This window comes from Lepidothrix coronata, unplaced genomic scaffold, assembly GCF_001604755.1.
Source record: "Lepidothrix coronata isolate B3197 unplaced genomic scaffold, Lepidothrix_coronata-1.0 Scaffold4, whole genome shotgun sequence".
Lineage (NCBI taxonomy): Eukaryota > Metazoa > Chordata > Aves > Passeriformes > Pipridae > Lepidothrix > Lepidothrix coronata.
Genome location: NW_016690184.1, coordinates 4,807,555 through 4,832,235, shown reverse-complemented (window position 1 = coordinate 4,832,235; position 24,681 = coordinate 4,807,555). Strand labels below are relative to the sequence as shown.

The 24,681-nt window shown below is 37.3% G+C and overlaps 1 protein-coding gene across 1 annotated transcript in view; it reads right to left on the bottom strand.

The window, feature by feature from the left end:
• The window catches only part of CD109 (CD109 molecule), a 75,750-nt gene that overhangs the window by 28,254 nt on the left and 22,815 nt on the right, over nt 1-24,681 (bottom strand). The window contains exons 6-23 of the mRNA XM_017826909.1: nt 19,035-19,074; nt 18,330-18,414; nt 17,029-17,125; nt 15,826-15,961; nt 14,868-14,977; nt 12,428-12,667; nt 11,994-12,095; nt 11,837-11,899; nt 10,181-10,357; nt 9,175-9,327; nt 8,494-8,568; nt 8,019-8,079; nt 7,357-7,492; nt 6,478-6,595; nt 3,640-3,753; nt 3,210-3,428; nt 1,538-1,682; nt 794-970 (exon numbers count right to left, since the gene is read on the bottom strand). Of these exons, the coding sequence (XP_017682398.1) occupies nt 794-970; nt 1,538-1,682; nt 3,210-3,428; nt 3,640-3,753; nt 6,478-6,595; nt 7,357-7,492; nt 8,019-8,079; nt 8,494-8,568; nt 9,175-9,327; nt 10,181-10,357; nt 11,837-11,899; nt 11,994-12,095; nt 12,428-12,667; nt 14,868-14,977; nt 15,826-15,961; nt 17,029-17,125; nt 18,330-18,414; nt 19,035-19,074 (2,248 nt within the window). The remainder of the gene's footprint in view (nt 1-793; nt 971-1,537; nt 1,683-3,209; nt 3,429-3,639; nt 3,754-6,477; nt 6,596-7,356; nt 7,493-8,018; nt 8,080-8,493; nt 8,569-9,174; nt 9,328-10,180; nt 10,358-11,836; nt 11,900-11,993; nt 12,096-12,427; nt 12,668-14,867; nt 14,978-15,825; nt 15,962-17,028; nt 17,126-18,329; nt 18,415-19,034; nt 19,075-24,681) is intronic.

Genomic DNA, 24,681 nt, shown 5'->3' with positions numbered 1-24,681 from the left:
AAAATCAAACAAAAAATACTTGCAGAGAGTAAATAAAAACTGACATTGTCATCACAATGCCTTAGTAGGGGTGTAGCTCACATGGGGATGGTCTCATTGCTCTCTGTGAACCAGGCTCTCTGCGTGGAGACTGACAGGTGGTGAGTGTGGTGCATCACAGTTGGATGCTGTCTGATCCAAAAGGCACAGAGAAGCACAGAACAACTATGTTCTCCACATTTTGTGATGCCCTGGAGTATCTCCCGATTAAAATATACAACAGTTCCCAACTACACTTTTCCAGCTTTTGATTTCCAGCACAGAGTTCACTTCTGAGCAAGTCTAACGAGAAATCAAAGTCGGCCACCAGAGCAAACGCCACTCCTTGAGCTCTACAAGGACATGTCAGGATCAGGGTGGCGTCACCGAAGACAGATACACAGATGGGACGAATACAGTTCACTCTGCTCACTGACTAATTTTCAACCTCTGTGCCTCAGGCAGTGGTCAGAAATGTTTGCTCACACGTAGTTTTATCAAATGAGAAATAACCACCATCTAGGAAATCTGAAAAAAAAGCAATTATATAAAAACATGGTTTTTTGTGAGCAAACATGCCCTTGTAAACAAAAAAATTTGCTGTCTACTTCTGTCAGCCCAGAAAAAAGAGGAAAAGAACGAAAAAGTGGGCTTTTCTTCCAGTTCTCATCTCACTAGAAGAGCAATATTTCAAACATTAAATGCAGAGTCACAGATACCTTTCTACTAGTAAGAGTTCTTAGAAATCTACCACCTTTCTTTTACACATACAGACCTTTTCTCATAAATGATACAGCTTTTGATCTAATATCCTCTCTCAGCTGCCTGGTTTTAGTCAGGTATTGCAAAATATAAACATTTGGAGCAAAGTTGATCATATTCTGTTCACCGCAGCCATAAGGCATCTTAATCAATGATGACAAACCGTTGATAGAAGGCCCAAGTAAATCACCTGAAAGATAAAATTTAATCAAAATTAATTAAAGTTTACTGCAAATAAATGCATATCTCACACATAAAGGGTAGTGAAATCTATGCTGGGAGAAAATATGATGTATTAGGAATGTTTCTTCTAAACACCACTAATCAGGCACAAAAAATAGTTACTCTTCTCATTGACTTTATGCCCACTGACCCAGATCCCTACAGACCTTTCCAACCACAGAGTAATTTCAAATTCACCTACAGTTATCAAAGCCCAAGTGTCACGGGAAACAATTATCAGTCAGGTTATAGGTTTTATTCTGCAGATAGTAGAATTAAAACAGGATACTAGCAAACTTGGCAGGACCTCCCCTGATTAAAATACAACTCTCTAACTCTGAAAATACCATACAAACAGCATAATATCATAAATTAAATAAAGGAATAAAACAGTCCATCCATAATGTCTTCCAAAATTTAGTCTAATGCATGATGGTAAATTCCTTTGAACTAATGATTCAACCTATTAATACTGCAATTAAATAAAAATTAATGCCATTCCCTAAAGATGGAAACAGAATAAGGTAATTCTTACCAACAGCAGTGATCTGCACCCTCTCACTGTCACTTACAACATCAGAAGGAAAAGTGAAATCCAAAGCTTTTGACACTGATTGTCGCTTATTCCCAGTCAAATCCAAAAGAACTGTCTGAGAATATGTTTGTTCCAATCCTTCAGCCTATCAAGATAAAGACAGGATTATTGTAATCTCAATCAGTTTATTGCTTTTAGGACAGACGTTCTGTGCTTACTGTACTGAAGGATCTAAAACACTGTCAGGTGTTTTGGGCTGCTTGCTAACACATCAAGAACCTGAGCTACTGGCCCAGCCAAACTGACACAGAGATGTTTTTCTCATAAAGACCCACCTCCACTATTTGCATTTCAAGCCCATGTAGCAATTATAAAAATACACCTGCAAAGTCAGTGAGAGCATCTGTGATTCCAGTGAGCTCCATGCCAAGGCACAGGCAAGGCTGGAGGTGATACCTTTCATGTTCTCTACAGTCCTACAGCTTGTACTGAGGGATACAAGAAAGACTTAAACTGAAGTTAGGTACATGTCCATAAAGGTTTCATTTCCTCATGGATTCAAAATACCTTGAGAAAAATTGTCCTTGAAGTAGAGAAAATAAATGGTGTACTGGACTCTTATTCTCTTCTGCACAACTGAACTTCAACAGAAAGGGCAGTAAGTGGCTCTACCTGAAAACAACTCACAACCCTACAGGGAAGAGGTTTTAAGCAGTCTAAGGAGAGGCTGAGACAGCTGCCTCTGTTCAATCTGGAGAAGAAAAGGCTCAGGGGGATCCCATCAATGTGTATCAATACCTGATGGGAGGGCGTAAACAAGATGGAGCCAGGCTCTTCTTAGTGGTGCCCAGTAGTAGAAAGGAGGCAATGCACAGGAAATAAAGGTATTTCCTCTTACACTTAAAAAAATACTTTTTAAACTGTGACAGTGTTAAAACACTAGAATAAGCTGCCCAGAGAGGCTGTGAAGGCACCGTTCTTGGGGATATTAAAAACCTGACTGTACAGGATTCTGAGTATCCTGCTGTAGTTGATCCTGCCCTGAGCAGGAAGGTTGGACTAGTCTCTTCCAACCTCAACCATTTTCTGATTCTATGATATTAAGCATTCATTCTAGGATGAGATGTACAAATGTCTACTACCTTCCACTGAAATGGAGTTTAACATGAATCAGACCTTAACATCCTAAATTAAGCAAGTCTTATCAGTTTCTGATTTATCAGAAAGCCTGGAGGCTAAAAATCCAGCACCAGTACCAAAATACAGAAATGTCCATATAAAATAGGCTTTGAACAAAAGCCAAGTGTATGGCAAAATAGACTGTATTTATCCACAACACAGTTACTAGGTCCACTCTCCACAGATTACTAAGCTAGGTGTTGCACCAGGCATTCACTGATGCACAAATAGGTTTGACCTTGCTTTCAGAAGCACTGGACTAAATATGTCTTGTAGAACAGATCTATGTGTCAATTCCTGGAAGGGGATCTGAAGAATTTTAAAGAAGAAATTATTTTAAAATACGTGTTTTCTACCTAAAGCCACCTGACACCAAACCAACCTCACAGAGCAAGAGGCAGACAAGTAAATTGGTTTGCCTTTTTGCTGCACTTTGTTGCCTATTTCAAGGAAAAATTTACTTTAGGAACAAGCCAAGCTGAAGACTGTTTACCTTTACTAAAACTTTCTGAATGATAGCATCAGAAGCAGCAGATGATATTGCTGTCACTTTGATGGGAATCTCTCCCAGCTGTTTCGGCTTGATTGGGAACTGAACAGTTTTGCCATCTTCACTTGGTACAGATATAGACTGTCGATTTTCTGTAGCATTTATTTCATTTGATGTTAAAATAATTTCAAAAGCATCATTCATATCCAGGATCACAGTAACCTGTAAATACAGTAATATTTGCAATACAAAGTGTTAATTTTGAAAAGCTGCTTTCATAAACTGCCACCTGTTTTGTGTATAGAGAAACAGCTTTATGGTCTGTCCACTAAAGGAAATACTCTAGTTCTCACAAAAGAAAGACCTGGTCTCTACCACTGATGAAAACCCTGCAGTATCTAGTAACATTCAAAGATAAAGAGACTTATTTTACCTCAGCTTCTTCTTTCAAATAATTAAAGATGTTCACTTCCAAAATGAACTGCTCTCCTCTGATGATGGAGTATGGAAGGTTCAGGAAAATGAAAAAAGGTTGAAAAGCTTCTAGCTGCAAAACAAAATCAGCACTGAGCCCCAACAATCAGATACTAGCAAGAAAATTACTATACAATATATCTTCCAATCGCTTTTAAATTCAGATGATAGAGTATGTTTACTTGTAGTCTACAGCTGACTAAAGGTATTACTGCAGGGTTGAAACACAAGGCAAAGAGGCTTCTGGTCATTAGCACCTTTGTGGGAACTCAGAGGCACCATTCAGATGAGAGCTGCTGACAGCTTTGCCAGGGCAAGGTCTCAACAAAGGCAACTGAATTAGGGCTAAGAGTCTCTCACCTGGCAAGTCTGGAAGTTGTGATCTGTCCTGAGATTGCATTAAGGTAAATGTGCATTGTTTTGAATGTATAGGTAATGAATGATTAAGACTCTGTCAGTTGCCCTGTCTTTATGTCAATAGAGAAATGCATGCTGGAATACAAAATAACTAACTCTCCCAAATTTTATAATTCAATAACACCTTAGAATGATTTTTTATTTTTTAATATTAACCTTGGCATAAGTTCTTTAGTCATATTTCTAAAAATACATATTTTCTTAATTAAAAGAAAAAACTGCAGAAATACACCAGCAAGCAGCTACTTTTATCTGTGAACAGAGGGTTTTGGAAGAAATCTTGGCTCTAAGAAGTCAGTGGTAAGCTCTCATCAAGTCGAATGGGATCAAAATTTCACTGTTTATGAACATCTGTACAGTAAGAATGGCTGAGACATGAAATCCTTTATTACTGAAATGGCAACTAAAAATGGTTTTAATTTGGTTTTCATTAAAGAAATTCTTCCAAGTGTTTTGAGTTTCAGATCCAAAAACCCCGCAGCTTTTCTTTTCTAGCTAGCATCTATTCCAATGTGGTTTTTTTAAAGAAAATTTGTTTGCTAAAGCTCTCAGTGTCAAAAACTTCTTTAGATATTAGACTTTAGAGAAGTTCTGACGGAGATTTTTTGATTAGTTTCTAGTCAGGGTTTTCCCTATATACCTATTTTGTTTGTCTTTTTTGTTTTACTTTTCTTTAAAACTAAAATTTTACACTCAGGAATATTCCAGTATACTACAATAAAATACAACTGAGTAAAATTATCAACATTCTGTATAGTAGAAGTCAGAAAAGCCCAAGATGCAAAGCAGTAAATGACATTAAGCATGCACATGTCTCTTATTTATTTCCCTGTTACTCTTTCCATGTATTTCTTTTATTTGACTCTCTGTATGGTACTGATTAACATGTTTCGGCCATATGGAACTCTAAGCTCAATCTAAACATCCCAGCAAGGGTGACGTACTGAACAGTGCATGTGGGTGATTATAGCTAAATAATAATCTCAACATCTGTTCTACTTGCGGCCTTCTCAGATTTGAGGATGAGAGGCCAAGTGTGTATTTCCATACAGTTTAAACCAGAAAACTATTTTTCTTTCTTTCCCATCTCTGCCAAGCCAAGTGAAAGAAACAAGAATCATGATTCCAGTCTCAAAGGAGACTTAACCTCAAAATCCAGATCAGGCTCCAAATTCTCTGGTGGAGTTAAATCAGGATGTTCAATGCACATGTTCTGTGTCTAGTATAGCAACCAACTACAAAATCTGGATATAGATCTCAGTTTGGATCTCAAAAGTTGCCCTTCCCCAAGAATTTGAGGGCATGAGAACTTAAAGTGGGTAAATGGCTGTTTCCAAGCTATGTTTGTGCTAGTCCAGGAATCAAGATGGAAATCTGTGATCCAGTATTGCAGTCTCAAACTTTCTAAATTTAGGTACTTAATTGGAGAATGGAGACAGATAACTACTTTCAGAAGGTTATTCGTAGTATATAAAAGACTAGCTAAATGAGACTCAAAAAATTAATTCCTATTTTAAACAAGAGATTTCCTTGAACACAGAGTGAGCCTAGGACAACTGCACCTGTACTGCACTGGGAATCTCAGATTAGAGATCTAATCTGAGGAGTGCTGAATTTAGCTTAAATTGCTAAACTATTTGGACACTTGGAAGCACAAAAAGAGCCTGAGGAGACAGGAATTTTGCAGCAAGAAGCACCTCATCCCATGGCTACCTCTCAGTGTCCACTCTGCTCCTCAAGCAAAGGCACCCAAAATTTAGCACCTATGACAGAATCTCATAATGGCTGGGTTGGAAGGGATATCTGGATAGCCCCTAGTCCAATATCCTGCTAAAGCAGGTTTACCTAGAGCAGGTTGCACCCATATTTACTCCAAGACTGGTTTTGACAGACAAATGAAAGTAATTTAGTCTTTGAGCAATTCTTCCATTCTCCCTCCTGGGGTAAGTGTTAGCAGAGCAGCAGACAAAGTGCCTGTGCCATCCCAGCTAGTCTGTGCAAACCTCACTGCATGCCTTATCAGCTCATGGAACACGCTGTGGGCAGAAAGCATGGAACACTGTCCTCAGGCAGTCATTGCCCCTTTCTGTATACAAAGATTCTGAAGTGGGCACATCCTGTAAGTACTCTAACAAAACAATTGCTCGAACAGAAATGAGTATCCAAATATCTGTGTGGATTTATATGAGCAGGAAGGGAAGGCAGATACAGTATCACATATGTCTTCAGTGATGATGTTTTCTTTACAGTTTGAATACACGCGGCCTCTAAATCTCTTCATTAGTATAAGGAGATGGCTGATGTTAGACCTAAAATACAGCTGCCAGTAACAACCTACAGTGTTACAGCCTCAAAAGCAAACTGCGTAGCACTTCAGTACCTCCACTGGAGCAGTTGTCACTCCAAGCCCGCTGTTTTCAGACATCACAAAAGCACTGGCAACCCAGGACGTGATGGTATCAGGTACAATGACTTCCATTGTGGTTTCTGTGTCAGATCTGATGGCAGAAGGGGAGAGCAGACTTTCAAAACTATCCATTTACCAACATCAGTAAGTGGATACGTATTTTTAAAACGCACGACAAACAAAGTCCAAATTCCTGGCAGGAAAAGCTGCTCATTATCTGTTTTTCATTTTCTAATAATTTAGAAATACTGTGATGGGAGCAAAATTATTTACAAGATTTAAATTATTTTAAATTTCATGAATTGAAGGTAATTACACTGAATCACTTTACACGTAATCCGTTTTCACAGATTCTCTAAAACAAGCCCAGATGATGGTTGCTTCTGGAACTTCTCAGCTGTAGAAAAATACAAGATTTATGCTTCATAACACAGGGCAGATTTCACCATCATTTAACAGTTTGAACTGCTCATGGAATTACGTGCCGATAGCAACAGATTTCCCTTTCTGGGTTAATCACCATCTTCTTATGTACTGTAGAGAAAAAGGCTGGGTCTCCCTATTCATTATCTCCCCATCTGTAAAAGCAAGAGAGTTCCTTTTGTCTTGAGGACTTTTATCTAGTTCTATTGAAACTCCTAGGCCTTCAGTCAGGCATGGTCCTCTTTTGTGCAGTTGCACATCTCATTTTTTGGGTCTCCAATCTCACTTGAGGCCTCTAGGTGGTAGCAGAATATAAATACTACTACATCGTTAAGTAGTGTTTTTCAGCATCAGTGCAGAATGCTACTAAAACCTACAAAATAACAATGGCAAATGCAAATCAGTTTCTATTTCCTTCTAATCTTATACCTAGTTTTAGTGTCGATCCAAAGCCAAGTCTCTGGAAAATGTGTCCTCACATAGAGATTGCTGAAATCAGGAGGTCCATTTTTAGATACTGGCATATCATCACCAAAACCATCTTCTATGGGTATCATTCCACCATCTACAAAATAAAAAACACTGTCCTACCTACAAATACCTATATTTAGAAAAACCAAATTAATGCAGTTAAGAAAATTCAAATTAAGACGGTGTTCGGAATATAATCTATAGCTTTGTTATATATGATAAGACTACTCTGGCACAAGGACATTTCTTTTCTTGGGGTTTTGTTTGTCTTTTTTTTTTAAGAATAAAAAAGTTTCATGCAAACTTAAATTTCTACATGGCCCTTCTGGAGTGGTTATGAAACTGGTGCAATTTGACTATACCTTTGCAAAATATATCAACTGGAACTGCAAATAAAAACTCCATTCACCCTCAAGCCTTTAAGTGTCACTCAGGACAGCAACAAAAAGGAAGTTTTTAAAATACTAATTGTATGCATTTGTAAATCTTGAACTTTTGAATGTTTTGCAAGGCTGGATATAGCCTGTATGCAGTACAGTAAAACATAATAGGAGCCCTAACCCATGTATCTCCTTCCCACTCAGTAAATTAGATTTGAATACATTTATTTTATTACTTACAAAGAAAATGTTCCTTATCTTCCTCAAGAATTGCATCAGTTGATACCCAAAGGCTGCATTTCTGGATAAAATTTATACAGTATATCTCAATACAGGACATTAAGGACATCAACAGTGCTTATCTATTTTCTTTTCCTTTCTTTCTACATAAATAAAGTCATAAAGTAATCATAGAACTAAAGCAAGTAATATACAGGAACTAATAAAACAGAGATCATATGAATCTGAATGACTGAAAACTTTTCAAAGGGAAGATTCTGTCAAGCATAAAGCAATCTGTATTTATAAACATATTTACTTGCATTCAGAGTATTTACGTATTAATAAATTTCACTATTCAAAACCCACATAAGCCATGAAAACAGTACACCATCTACAGTTCCAAACTTTAAAAAGTACATTTTCTTCTAGCAAGTGATGTGCAAATCACTAAGCAGTTAAAAAAAGACAGCTTATAATGTAAAAAAAGAAGTACCTGAAATACACCAAAAGAACCTCTGACCAGGGGAAAATACTGCACTGTGCTGTATAAATTGAGCTCATGGAGGACCTAAAACAAAAAAACAAAAAAACCCAAAATCATTCAGAGTGAATGCAAACTCACATTTTTCAAAACTTTCACTGTTGTAGACGCTATTTCGTAGGAGCTGTAGCACAAGCTGTAGCTTACTTAGGTCTCATATCAAAGAGAAAACAATCTGTGACAGGATGAAGAGAATTAAGCTGCAATGGATTAAGCATGCACTAGAGCAAGTAAAAGGAATTAAAAAATGTGAATAATTTATTCTGCTCTTTAAAGAATAAAATTCTTTATTTTATATTACTAGTTTTGGAGTGCACAAAGCACAGATCATTAGAGTTTTTTCCTGACTTCTTTGTCTTTCCTGAAAGAAACTGTCAAGACTTAACTGAGCAGGTTATCAAATGGAAGAACAATAAAATATTAACTGGTATTGGAAATGCTGTGCCTATAACCATGTATGCCTTACAGTCTTTTCTGCTCGTGTTACTTGCAGAAGTAAAAAATATTTGCAAGATTACATACTGAAAATGCCCAAAGAACATTATTTGTTCAGCATATAATCAGTAACATTTCCATAAGCATACATCTTTCATACACACAATAATGAAAATCTCTAATTTCCTATGTACTTACAGCATCTTCTGTTAGGTCACTACTTTCTCCTAGAAGCTTTGTACTTTTATCAACAACTGCAAGTCCAATTATTGATCCTGGTTCTGTTGTACTAATTTTAAGGGAGACTTTCTCAGATGGCTTGACCTTATCTTTGCTCCAAGAGATTTTAATCTAGAAAAAAAGTAAAAAACAGCACTGATTTAAATTATACAGTGATATTTACAGCCATTAACAATCCCAAGGAAGTATTTTTTTAGATTATTTGGCTATAATTAAGGCTATGGATTTGCTTTTCTTAGGAACTCTGAACCTTTGAGATTCCTTTTCCTAGGACTTTTGAAAGTTTGGATAAATCATGAGGCACATGGAGACATTTTTCATGCAGCAGGACACATAGCCTCTTTACTGATGTCTGGTTGTAAGTGCTAAAGTTTCCATAGGAGAGACAGAATTTGAACCTGTTGATGGCCTTTGGGTGGTCTTACCTGTAAAAAGTTATAGTGATGCTTTTATTTGCACAATGGACCAACTCTCATCCTGGTACACTAGAAAAAATCAATTCCTTGATGCAACAGTTTTCCCACTCCTCTTAAAGTTGTTTTGAGCTAAAGTATGCACAGTCACATGAAACAAACACTGATCACATCTACCTACAGTGTGACCACTGCCTGGCTAGAACAAGCTCTTTATAAACGTTTACAATTCCACACTTTGAGCACTCAGGAGTACCTATGCCGAGCAATCTTTGTCTCAGTAATTGACCAAACTATTAAAAACACAAGGAGGTGCCGTGCCTCTGATTACGTGGAACACACAGTGCTAGTAGAAATTTCTTTCAAATAGGCAATAGCTGGACTCTAACTGCACTGGTATTACCGGAAGTCTTTCCAAGGACTTGTACAAGCCTCAGATTAGGTCCACAATGATGAAGTTTTTCCATTTATAATCCTATGATCTAAAACACCATTTACCATGCAACAACCAGACAAAACCACAGTTTCAGACTCAAGTTCAATGTAGTTACCTTGTCATCCAAAACAGGCTGGATGGGGACAGTGAGAGCATCATTTACAACTACTCCAAGCTCATCAACATAGAATACAAGTATAGATGCCAAAGGAGCCCAGGAATTTTCTGCCGTTAAAGTGAATGTTTTTGCAGACTTCGTGCCAAAATCCACAATTTGTTCCTTAGATAATACCTGAAAGGAAAAAAAAAAAATCACTCAGTCTGTTGGTATCTCAATATGTCGTAAGCTCAGCAATTCCTTCTACAAGTAGCTGTTAAAAGAAGAGACATATAGCAGTGGTGGTTTTGGGGTTTTTTCACTAGGTGGTTGACCAGTTCAGTGAAAATCGACATGGAACATATAGGTAATGTAACATTTAAATATCAGTAATAGTTTTTTTTTGTGCTTTAATTTCTGTATCACTATGCAAAAGTAATGTACTAGAACAAATGCACACATATGCTACGAGAACATAAAAATACAACTGTAGTAGGGTTGGTTCATGTGGGTCTTCTATAAAAGCATTTGAGTTTGGTTCAGGCTTATCGTTTTAAAAGCAAACCTCCAAAAGCAAAACCCTACCTAGAACACTTTGGCTTGCATCATAGAGAGTGTGAACTGGGGCCCAGTAATGTGCTCCAGTTAAAAGAAGGCATTCATTTTATCAGAACAGATTAGAGCTAGTCTGAAGGTACCTCAAAATACCGGGAGTTCAGGTCCACAGCATCAATTTTTTCACTCTAAATCTGTTGCTACTGGATCATAGCACTTATTAATGAAGACAGAGCCATGAAAGGAGGTTCTCTGCCTTTGATTCATGGACCTGATTTATTTTAAATCTTCTAGAGGTTGTTTCTATTTTAGGAAATACATATGAATGCCCAAATTTTATATGGTTTTCCTTATTCAGTTTACTGTTAAAGTCTCTGAAAGAAAAAGGATAGTAGCTATCACAATCACTCTGGTGTAGACTGTGAACAAAAATGGCACGTGTTAAAGACAGGATGGGAGACTGCTGATGGTATATTTAATGAATCCTTCAATTCAGATGCTCCTAGATACAGTAGAGCAGCTCAGCAACTAAACAAGCCACGACCCAAGACATTTATTTTAAAATGCTTCTATGAAATTCCCATGTTAACAATGCCACCCTGCCCAATGGACCATCTGCTTCCTCAGCAGGCAGGTCTTCTCACCCCGTACCCACAGGCTCAGCCCTGACAGTCCTGAACATGCATACAGGGTCTGCCATGCCCCTGCTTCCACCTGCATCTGCAAGACCTGCTGAAAAAGCCTCAGCTTGGGCTGCTCCTGGGAAATTTCTGTCCCTTCTCCCATTGTAGATGTTTTGCACAGTCAGAGATAGTATTGCTCTTACAGTTTTCTCACATCTGCAAGCAGAGATAACCCAACACCCAAATCAGAGACGCACCTTTCCCAAAGAGCATCTCCTTACAGTGCCACAGGAATTCCTCCTAGGTAGCAAAATGGAGCTATCTTTCAAAAAGGAGCATCCTAGTGGAAAGGAAGTTTTTGGGCCGCCTCTTTCACAAAGCACAACAAAAAATGCTGAATATCTCTAACATTTAATCACATTCCCCTCACTGGAGTATTTCTCAAGATGGTAAAAGTCATCTTGGACTGTGCCCATGTGTAAATCGAGTGACTTACCAGATAGTGGAACTCTCTCACTGGCTTGTTGCTTGCAATGCTCAGCTCAAAAGGCTTCCCAACCTAGGAAAAACATGCAATTCATATGCATGAGTATGGAAACATGATGAATAACTTGAACGGTTCTTATCTTGGCAAGTTTTGTCTCAGACTGTACCTTTATATCCTGGCTCTTTGTTTTAACCTGGAGGTAAGTCTGGCTGGGGGAGCTGAACACATCATAAACACCTATGTCAGTCCTGCTGCTGAGGAACTCTGCCTGTGAGACAGTGCAAAAACAGCTCTCAACAAAACAGCAAAATCTGTGTGATGTTCACATACTCTTTACATGGTAGTCTTAGTGGCGGTACAGAATCACTTTACTGCTTGCTTTAGGTATCTGTTTTGGTTTTTCCCTTGATATCTTGGTGCAATTATTAGATCCCATTTGACAGGATCTGTCACTTTCCTGTTGTAACATAAACATGAGGCAACAAAAATAATAATAGGTGACATGTCAGGTGTTGTAGATGGTAGGAACAGGACAACATTGATCAAAGCCTGCTTAATTCGATTGTCAATGCTCCAAAGCCACATACGGCAAAGCAATACCTGAACTCTCAGAGTTTTTGTATCATACAGGATTGGAAACTCAATATCAATTATTCCATTTTCTGGGACTGTGTAATTCAGGACACGGACTGTCAGATTTCTCTCCTCTGTTGCCTCATTTTCAAGGTGAGAAAGTGAAGAGTGGTGAAAAAGCAGATCTGACTGTTGTGCAGTGACTGTTACAAAATTCTGTCTCTCTTCAGCTGTGAGCTGGTTGCTATCGGAACGTGACACCTTTAGCTAAAAACAAAAAGAAAGAAAACACTCACTGAACAGGGAAAGGCTAAAATGCACAACACAACACAATATATTTAACAATATATTTGCATTCATTTCATATCAAGAAAACAAAGGCATCCTCAGATTTCTCTCACAGAATTACAGAATATGCTGAGTTTGAAGAAACCCACAAGGATCATCGAGTCCAATCCTTAACCCTGCACAGGACCATCCCCAAGAGTCACACCAGGGGCCTGAGAGTATTGTCCAAATGCTTCTTGAACTCTGACAGGCTTGGTGCTGTGACCATTTACCTGGGGAGCCTTTTCCAGAGCCCAGCCACCCTCTGGGTGAAGAATTTTTTCAAATACCCAACCTAAATCTCCCCTGACACAACTTCAGGCCATTCCCTCAGGTCCTATCACTGGTCACCACAGAGAAGAGATCAGTGCTTGCCCCTCCTCTTCCCCTCACAAGGAAGCTGTAGACTGCAATGAGATCTCCCCTCAGTCTCCTATTCTCCGGGCTGAACAGACCAAGTGACCCCCTCAGTCACTCCTCATACAGCTTTCTTTCAAGGCATTTCACCATCTCTGTTGCCTTCCTTTGGACACTCTCCAATAGCTTAATATCTTTCTTATATTGCAATGACCAAAACTGCACAGAAGTAATTTTATTTTTTATCCCTTTTAAGCACTGCAGGTAGGCAAGTCAGCCAAGAACAAAATTATTCATAACTCCAGGGAGGTAAAAAAGAGAAAAAGAAAAGCAAATAGAACTGAAAGGTGACCTGACTTTTAGCTCTTCCAAATACTCTTCTTGTTGAAAATGATTGCATCTCAGGTAAATTATGCAGTCTGACTACTTAATTTTGTCACTTGTATTTCACCACCACAAGAAAGGACAGCCTTACATCATGTGCAGGAAAATGAGCTGGATGAGCAGGGATGGTGCTGAGTCAGATGTGTTTATGGATTCATCAAGTGAGTTGAGGAAAAGACTGAAACTAGGCCCAAAATTGACAGTCTGCAACTTCTTACAATTTACATCAACCTTTATCCCCACACACAAGCAGATTCTCATCCACTCTAAAAACATTCTCATTCTGCATTATATACTCCAAAAAAATCAATGTCTGTATCTAAAAGCACTGAACTAATGCTTCTCTTTTCTTTTTCAATCCATAAATCTGCCACTGCATTACCTCTCCTCCCCATCATTATTTTCTTATGCTCTCTCTCTGCACAGATATGCAGATCTCTGCTTTTTAGTAACAGCAGCAGTTGTTCCTTCATGCTCCTCTGGGATCATAACTGATACCTTCCTCTCTGCCAGCTGTAAGCATTGCTAAATGTCTCAGCTACTTCTCACTCAGCTCATCTTTAGGAGAGGAGGAAAAAACAGGTCAGAGCTGGAGTCAAAATGGAATGCTGGCAAGGAAAATAAAATGGACAAAAAAACAAAGCCCAAATGATCAGGCTAGCATGAAGCTATAGCTTGAGCCAAGCTACTCTGAAAGTGTATATTCAGCCAATTTTACTGGTATTTAGGTCTATATAGTAAAGGCTCAGGAATTGTAAAGTTGATTCCCCTTTTCAAGCAAAATGCAGTGGTGCAATATGCAACCTCTGTAAAATGTAGAAATACCAAACGCAAACTATGAACAGCATGAAGAACAATTAATACTTCTTTGAGTGGACTGCAACTGGTATGAGAAAGATAGGACAGAAGGCAAAACCAACACTTTCACTTGAGAGCAATGTGGTTTAATGAGTTTCACTGAATTTTGTAACAGCAGCTTGCATATATATATATGTATTATATAAAGTATATATTTGTATATATATATATATATACACTTAGATATGCAAATACTATTAGGAGGATTGGAACTCAATAACTACTTTGTTGTTTTAAAGCACAGTCACTGAACAGAAAAGAATCAGCTAGAAACAAAAAATTTCTCTTCTATAAGAATGTCAACAAACTATACTCAAATATATCCTGCCAATACCACAGCATTCCCTGCCAATTTATACTTTTCTAGAGCAAATGCCTTTAAGTTTAGTATTTGCTGATACGTGTCATGAAAAATAGGTAATTTGAAAACGAATCTGTAAATTATGCTTAAAAATCCAAGGCAAACTTTGTCATCTAAGCAAAAATACAGGAGATGTCATATTTGTTTATGCACAGATTATAATAAAAGAAAAGAACTTACAGTAGCTATGAAGTTCAGAGAAGGTTTTATAACTCTAGAGTAGTCCAGAAATTCAATAAAATAATCACTTTGCTTCGGAAATATGATGGTACTTGAATTTTGGGAAATTCCTGTTGAATAATTGTATATGTTTAGACAATATGCATTTAACATACACATTACTTTAGCAGCAATAAAATTTACTGTCCAAGATTCATAAATAATTCAATCATATTTTTCATCATTTCCACTCCTCTCGCTCTTCATCCTTCCGGTTACGCATCAGTACAAAGGTGGTACATGCACTGGTACTGCCTCCCACAACGCTAAATAAGATGTACCACACGCAGGGCTCCACTCCAGAATGACACAAGGAAGGAACTTATTAATCCCAAATCAACCAACTTCACCTTGACAGGGTTTCTACAGAAAGTCTGTAATGAAAGCTAGTTTCTAGGACTGGCAGAAATTTTGTACAAATGGCTTTTTTTCTAATACGCAAGTGCAGCGGAACACAAACTCACAAAAAAACCTTAGTTTGCAAATCAGTGGGTCTAGAAGAGGCTAGACAGGGGGACAACATGGGGCCAGAGAATCAACTAATGCGATTTACAAACACACAAGTAAGGTAAGTTTATGGTTCAGCTTAAATTTGTAAGATTCAGGCTAATGCTAGCAATTCTTTATGCCTGTTCTCATCAAAAGTGATCAGTCATTGACTTTAAGTTCCCATCTGAACATATTTCTTGATTATTTAATAAATCATTTAATATAAAACTCCATTCAACCAAATTAACAGCTGGTTAAACTATTTAATATCTAGGCAAGCAACAGTTCAGATGATACATTTGCACGTGGACGGTTTGTGCTGAAATCAGCCCATGATGCTTTCCTAGCACTCCAAGCTCTTCCACACAGCAGTAAGCTCTTTCAGCACCACCTACTCCGGCTTTCTCTCAGACATCACACATCCACATACCTGTGAGTGACTCAGTGACCACCGCGATCATTTCTATTGGCTCTGTGTAATCACTATCACCTTGGTGCCACGAATGCTCAGCATTCAAGTTTTGCAACATAAGTTTGTTACAGGTTACATTCACAGATCCGTTTATCTACAATGTAGAAAAAAATAATTGTTGAGCCAGAAAAGCCAAGGACACCTTTCCATCTACAACCACTTATTTCTGGTTAAGTTCTGTAGCTCTCCTCACATAAAGGTTTTGTCAACACCAGAAAATCATCAATGCTGATCTTTATCTTTCGCTTTCAACATCAATTTTTATTAAATCCAGTAAAGCTCACTACCTTTTTAGAGGCAACAACACTTTATGGAGAAAGTTACTTATTTTTTTTCCCAATGTCTAGCATTATCCATTTCTACATAGCTAGAGCAGTGGCACCTATGCTTTATAGAAAAATACAATGAACACGTAGGTACACGTACCCAACAAGGTGGGTATAACCTATTGAACATCACTGAGCTCAGAGCTTCTGTAGACTAAGTGCTGCTGAAGGCACTGAAGTTAGATAGCTGCTGAAGTCAGCAAACAGAAAGTGACAGGCATACCATGCAGCAGAAATTTAACTTTTTTTTAAACACAGTTCATATCTCAAAAGTAAAATGTCTGATTTTGCAAAAAGAATGCAAAGAACCTATCACCTCTTTTAGGTCTTCAGTTTGAAACTGTATGTCCTTTTAAATTTTTTAATTAGTGCAGTAGATCAAATGTCATTACTAGGCAATTATTAGGCAAAATGCTTTGGTTTCCACCATGCTGGAGCTCCACCTAGACAATTGACGTGTTCTCCTCTGGCCTTGTAACACAGGGCTGAGTGTGAAGGGGTAGACATAGGGTCAGGGAGCACTTCTGGGCCTGTGTCCTCCAGCACCAATGGTGCTACAGTAGCTCCCAGAAAATTTTTCTACCTAGGCCAACTAGCGCTCTCCAAAATAACTTCCAGGCACAGGTCAAACGACCATAGATGCCAAGTATCATTCCCAAAAAGCAGTCTGAACGGACACTGACACTTCAGGCTGGAAACTGAAGAGAGTTTAACACTCTCCATGCAAGTCACTACACAGACCATGCCAGCTGAACTCAGCATCCCCAAATGGTTCCAGGCATTATTTAACCCACAAAAGAACACAGGCTTAAAGAAACTGCTAAGGACAACTCACCTCCATTGTTATTGTTATATTTCTCTTGTTTGTCCAGTAAGAGACAGAAAGGCATGTGACTGTTACAGTTCCTTTTACTGGCTTTCCATACGTGTACCTGAAACACACCAGTCAAGGAGAAACAATACACCTGAAGAGCTCTCAAAGCAAAAGATTCTACCAAAATAATTTTCCCTGGTCCCAAACATGGCTAGAACACATTTCTTCTTTGAAACGTGGGTTTGCAATACTGAGACCAGTTTATCAACACTAAAGCTGGAAGTCCAAAACCTTCACACAAGCTCTATAAACCTATTACAATCACTATGGGCTGTTCAATGTAGAAAAATTAACTATATTAACTGGAAGCAAGTTTTTGCCACCCACTAGATCAGGTTGCTCAGGGCCCGTTGTCAATCCTGCCTTTATAGTTTGTTTTATCAGATGGTTTATAATATCACATGGTATTGGCTCTAGGGATGGAAGTTTTTTCTTGAAGTCCAAACCTTCCACCTAAATAGCTTGTTAAACAATCATTTCTGCATTTCACTTATCAATAGTGCTTGTTTAGAAGGTACGTATTCTATGCCATTAAATAACCCATGAAAGACCTTTATTTCCAGTCTTCTTGGGTGGATCTGTCAGGTACCTCCACCTGGTTCTCATCTTCCAAAAATAAAACTAATTTCTATTTGAGACTATTGCATACTAAAATTTTCTCTAGATATTTGCTCAAATTAAAAAATAAAATATTATTTATACAATAGTCTTCACTGAATCCTCTCCTGAATTTCTCAAGAGCTTTTAATTCTTCACCCATTTACAGGTATAGGTATTTTGATAGGTAGGAGAAACCTATACTTGAAATCCACAACGTTGATATATTGGACCAAGAAGGATGTTCATAGAAGTTTGCCTAATTTTCCAAGTAGTCTAATAAAATATAGTTACTCTACCTACAGACCTTGACATGTTAAGTTGGAGAGACCATAAAAGAACCATAAGGACAAAAGAAAAAAGCCTCAAAATATACATTATAACCAGAAAACTTAAAAAAAAATTTAAAATAAAGTAGCTGCAAATGTGTAGGCTGTAGTCCAGAAGTATGTTTACCAGATCAGAAGAACTTACTAAAAGTCTGAAGATCTATCGAACCTTGTTACACAACAAAATCCAGTAACTAGAAATGGATGTTAGCCAACTAATTTTGAGTAGAAAGGGCTTTTTTAGCATTCTAAATATAAGCTTTTACTTTGACACTTAGAGACCCACAATAATTTTCTTAAGAGTAAGCGTTACAACAGTATCGATGATTTACTTACTTCGCAGTGACAACACCAGTTACATCTTCATCTCTCAGAGAGTAGTATAATGGTGTTGTTATCATGACATCAAATTTTGGTAAAACTGAAGAAAAAAAAAACAAAACCAAAAAGTGTTAAATTCACAGAAGGAATATTAGGTTTTTTTAAGTAATAAGGGTAGAACATGTAATTTGATAAAGACTACTACTATAGTTTCCTAAGGATTATAAGGTAAGATATATTTTTAACCCAGCCCTATGCATGCCCCAGGCTAAGACTTTTTGTTAAAAAGAGAACAAGCATCATAAAAGCCGCCTGCATATAAGCTTGTAAAACTGAAATACAAAACTTTTAGTTTACTCAGTCTTTACAGAATCATCAGCAAGCTCCACAATCAGATATTATACAGATATTTTGGGATGAACACATTGTCTACATGATCCTGGAAAAACATGGACAATAACTGCATCCCACAGGCTTAAGATAAGCATTTTTAAGACTGCATGACATCCAGACGCTACAGTAGAAGGTCATTAAAATTATCAAATATAAACAGGGAGCTGATAAGATAGCATTTTTTTGTCAGTCTCAGAAAAGCAAGACATTTGGAAATTAAACTTTCTGTGAGTAAAGGGTTCCTGCTAGCCAAGTTAAGCTAGTATAAATTAATGGAGAATCACTAACAATTTTGGTCACTACTAAATGCCCTTAAATAACACTTACCATATTCCATCACTTTAAATCTTTGATAATGAACTTGACCCTATTGAAAAAATTCATATGAGAAAATCATAATTAGATTAGTAAGTTTAACATACCTTCTTGGCCAAATCCCACCCATATTCAAGTTAAACTACAATTTCTGACTTGGTGTGATTTTAAATCATGGTTCAACCACTATCAGCTCCTGTAGGAACCAGTAGTATGTATTTGCACAAGAGAAGGACACAGAATTCACATGAAGCAGATTGTAGGTATATAAAATGAAAAGCTTGTGGAGTTTTCAATCTGCAGGCATCTACATATGGCTGATTTCTGTATAAAAAGCCAGAATACCTGAGCCAGCTAACATAAAATTACCTAGCACAAGCAGCCACAGTCATCAGGATAAACCATGACCGACCTACCAGCAGTATCTTTACTAGCTCATTTAAAAATAACTTCTACAAATGAGAAGCTCCTACAGTGTGTATCTAGTGGACAAGACCATTTCAAAAGCATGTTAATCTTATAGTTCCACATTTACTCAAAAGACATACTTTGGTGGAGATATTTTGTGTTGTATCTTCCTGTCTTATTTATTTGTTAGTTAAAATCAATGGGGAAAAAAAAAACCAACCAAAAAACTATATAATACATTGTTATTGCGTTCTATTTTCCTATTTTTCTATTTTTTTTTCACTTATTTCCTGATTTTCCTCAGAAGGGAATAACCAATTGCCAGGTGGCATCAAGATATGTCAGACAGGAACAAGTGTCTGTGGCAAGAGAGCTGTTGTGCTAAAAACAGTAGGACCAGGACCTTAGCTGGAAACCTGATCAATGACTTTCCAAACTGCTTGATTTTTAGCAATTTTCTTAATTTTTTAGCATTTTAGACCAAGCTGTTTATACATCTCTATTTACAATTTTCCTACCAAAATACTTCTATCAAAGTAAAAATCAGATTGCTGCCAATTCCATGATTAAGTCACTGATCACCAAAAATAAATGCCATATTAATATTCCTGGGTTTGAAAATATATATGCAGAATCCGCTATTTTCACAACATTTGTGCAAATCACAACACTTAGAAATGCTACAGCATTGACATGCAGTCCACAATCAGATTACTATAAGGTAGTCTTAGGAATATGTATCTTAGGAAAATGATCTGTAGCAAATTTATCTCACATCTTGTTCTCTGTATATCTTTTATTTCCAATGTTAGGTATATATGTCACTCTTACCAATTAAGCAATGACCAGAACATTACCTTAGACGGCAGGATGAAAAAGCATCTCCCTTGAAAATGAAATTTTTTTTCACATTATCTTAAAGTAAAACAACAACAACAACAACCAAACAAACAACTAAAAACTAGGAGAATTCTTAAGTAGTAGAAAACAGAGATCACAGTGAGACTAGCACTCCTATCTGTACCTTCTCTAAAATGACAAGCTTTGTGACAGAAATCATGCTTCACAGTTCAGGGAAAGGAAAAGACCCTACTAGTCATCTTGATGATCTGAATGCCAAGCCACTAACACACTTTTCAGCCAGCTAGTTTGGAGCAAGACAAGTAACATCATTTCAACCACTTTATCACTTTAGTTCATCGGGGCAGGGCTGTCTCTCTGCAAATATTGTTCAAATATATTGAATGGGAAGTTGCTAAACCAGTTTCCAAGAATAGTGGCTTTTGAGGCAAGCAGTTAGTTTTATATACCACCCAAAAGAGATTTTAAGCATGTTTTTTTAAGGTAGAAAAACACCACCATGCCTATTCCACTTGTTTCCAAAGCTGCTTTATTCTAGTACAGGTTTTGCCTTCCATGCCTTCTCTTGCTTCTTAAACATACTCACCCTTCCAGACTAATAACATTTTGCGCTGTCATCATTTCCTAAACTGCAAAACACCTATTGCACTCTGTGCCCATTAGCCAGAGTAAGAAAATAGTACCAAAAAGAGATCCATATAAGTATTGTGGGATAGTGAGGATGATGGAGCCTTTCTGCAGCCTTAGGTGCTGTGGATCCTGACATCTAAGAATCCTTAACAACTACAGTCCAGATTTTGCTCTGTTGTGATGAACCAGTCCTGTTTTAAGTGATTGGGGTCTGATCCAACAAGTGAGGTCACACAAACCGTTCCCTGCAGATTTTTTCTTCTTTGGCAACCAAAAGTCCCTGAAATGAATCTCTCCTGGGTCCATTTCCTTATTTGTTTCTGACATTGAGGTGCATCACAAGTTAGAGCACCGGGAAAGACTCTGGGTGTGGTTCAAGGGCCCTGGAAAAGATAAGTGCTAGCACCAGCTGCATTCCAGAGGCTACCCCATCATCTCACAGGCCATGTTAGGAGCACTCCTTCACTCTGGCTTTGCAGCTAAATAAAACAAATTTCTGTCTAGACAGAAGTAACAGAAGCATTCTGTGATCACTTCCATGTTTTATTCTCAGATGTAGGAAACAAACCCCAAAATAAAATTCTGTTCAAATCCAACATCACAGTCTCCAGTGTCACCAGTATTCACACTATCAGATCCTGATTGAATCAGTGTGCATTTGTAAACTACTGAATACACCACAGCCAATGCCAAAGGTTTTATGTACAGCCTGATTTGGAAGGAAGGTGACACTTTTTTTAAGCAATTCTATACAGAACATCAAACTTGATGGATCAGTTGTGAAATCTGTTACTGACCTAGCAGTAAAAAATAACAGAATTCATAGTGGATACACTGTAACAGACATAAAACATCAAAAGTCAAAATATTCAAAGTGTAAAGTATATAATCATTCCCAGTTAATTTTGAATGTTGCTTAATAGCTGAAGCTTTAAATATTTTAAGCTGAACTCTAAAAATGTTTTAGAAAGCCCTCATTGCACCTGAAACATTACTACTCTTCAATATTTCATCATAAATTTATAAATAACAACTTCCATAAATTAGATTACAAAATGCCATTTAACTAGCAACAACTTCTGGTTGGAGGTGCATGCTACTAAAACCCAGCAACTAAAAACCTTTCAGAGAAAGGCTCCATAACAGGAAATATAAGATGTCCAACTAAAATACAAGGTGGAGACTTGGGAACCAGACTGTAATTACTCTTGTCTTGAGTTTTCCTGGAACAGCTGTACTAACACCTGAACTCTTATTGAAATAAAAAAGTACTACAGGATGTTTAACGGCAGCAAGCAGCCAAAATCTGATTTAAAACAGTATTCAGAGGCAACACTTCCAAGAATCAAAACTCAGTACGCTTGGAAACTGATGTGTAACCACTAGAAGGGAAATGTTACTCACTTAACAACACTCTTAAAAGACAAGAGAGGAATCCGAGAAAGAAAGGCTGGACAGCTGGCTATTTAGCTAGAAAGTTCAGGTCATGGCATCAAGATAATAAGTCCTACAGAGATCAGTCTGGCTTTGCCATCTGAAGATGTTTCTAAAGCCCTGAATATATCCATAAGCTGCACTGAGTGCCATGCAGACTCAGAGCTAGCAGTACTAGTTACAGATAGGTAGACAATCTATTAAAAACTCCAGACACATACTAAGTATTCCTTAGCAGTAAATCCAATTTCTCAGTGATCTCTGTTATCAGAAAGAGATTGGTGAATATATATATATATAATGCAACTTTATATATAGCACTGTAGAAAACTGTACCTTCCTCTGACAGCCAAATTGTTGTAGAACAGCAAGGAATATCCAGACAATAGCCAGAAATATCCACTAGGAGTGATCAAGTCATGCACTAGCTTTCACTAAACATCAATTAAATCTTTACCACATCACCACCATAGAGACATCCACACAGCTTAAACCTCAAACTGAATCCCATCCCATATGATCTTGTATTTCAGGGCATAGTAACCAAGAGAACCAAGTAGAGTTTCCCATCAGAAAAGTTCTTTTCCTTTATTCTGCAAAGTTTCTTTCAGGTTTCATGGTTGTTGTGCTATCAGGAAAAAACCAGTCTGTGAGACAACACAGTAAGCAGACCTAACGTAATAGTGTGAATATTGAAATAGTCACTTAATGTATTTAGTATATGACAGCCTTATCCAGCTTAAGATACTGTGTAGGCACATGCTACAGAAATAATGCATATTGTTTTGTCATTATATTCAACATTGAATTTGAAAATTAAAGCAGAGAAGGTATGAACAAAAATGGTCTCAAAGGATAAGCACTGTAAGGATAGCCATGTTTTTCTGTACCCCAAAGTCTAAAATTTCTTTTTCTTTTTTTTATTATAATATACTCTTCTTTTTCTTCTCTATTTTAATTTTCAATTCAAAGAGTTTGGTGTCTAAAGGAACCATTTAGCCTGGTTTTTTTTTATCCCAGGTTTAGTTCCTTTGTATTCAGCTACTCTGGCAATCTGCATTTAAAATGCATCTTACACAAAGATGCATCAAGTAACAGAAAAACGCTCACTCCCACTTTTTCGTTTGTTCCAGTGAATAAGCACTTTATCAATGAAAGACATATATATGCCAAAGAGAATTTGTCTGGCTTCAATTTCTATTAGTTGGTTCATATTATGCCTTTCTCCACTAGATTAAAAAGCCTTTAAAACCCGTAACAGCACTCTCAGACTGTAATCAATAAATCTGTTGATTCATTTGATCCTCTGATATACAGTCAACAGAGCAGACTTCTGCAGTCTCTCCTACCATGGAGCTGTCTTCCCTGGCTCCAGGGAGAGCATCAGTTTATATTGGAAACACCTTGGGTGATTGTCAATTGCACAAAAATCAATCCATCCGTCTTTGACAGACTGTATACACACCACTGTTTTTCATTAAGACTTCGTACAGTGAAAAGCCTTTTCAGAAATCATTAAATCTACCTTATTAACCAATTCCATATGAGCCTTAAATAATGTAATTTTTAATCAATGGAATCCCAAGTCACCTTTGTCATTGTTTTTTTCATACCACATGACAAGTCTATAGTTTTTCATGTTACCTCACTCTTTTCTGTTAAGAATGTTCATCTTCTGATGGTCTTTTCAAAACTGCCCACAGTGAGACTCACTTAACTACTAAAAACCATCATCCCTATTAAAAGTTTTCCCCTTTGCCACACAGTTACTGTTTCCTCATGTTACCAGGCTATGCGACTGCTGGAATTCCTTTTGTTTCTAACAAGCTTTAAAAACTCTTTCATACTTTTATTATTAACCATTAAGTTTTCCTTGAGATCTTTACATTTCCTAAATACATGCAAGAGTTCAGACTTTCATTTATACTGATAGCTATCTGCTAGTTCCGTTTTTTCCCCCCACTTATTAAACACAGTGTTTCTTAAGTATTATTCATATCCTCTGTCAATGAAAAAAAAGAATTCCACTTCTGTTCTGCCCAAGATTGTATTTTCCCAAAAGACCACTTTAATATATGTACCAAAAACACTTTGCAGGACTTTCACCTTGAATTGTTTTCTATAACAGTGGTGAACAGAGAAAGACATCCTAGAGTGATGAGCATTATCCATGACCCTGGATATTCTTCCTGTTGCTGAAGCATGTAGAGCTCTATTAAGTACCCCAAAACTCTTATGTTAAAACCCTAAATTTTAAAAATTTAATAGCAGGGAAAATTAGATGAAAATATGATACAGACAACCTAGGAAAGGTTGTAGCCTGATA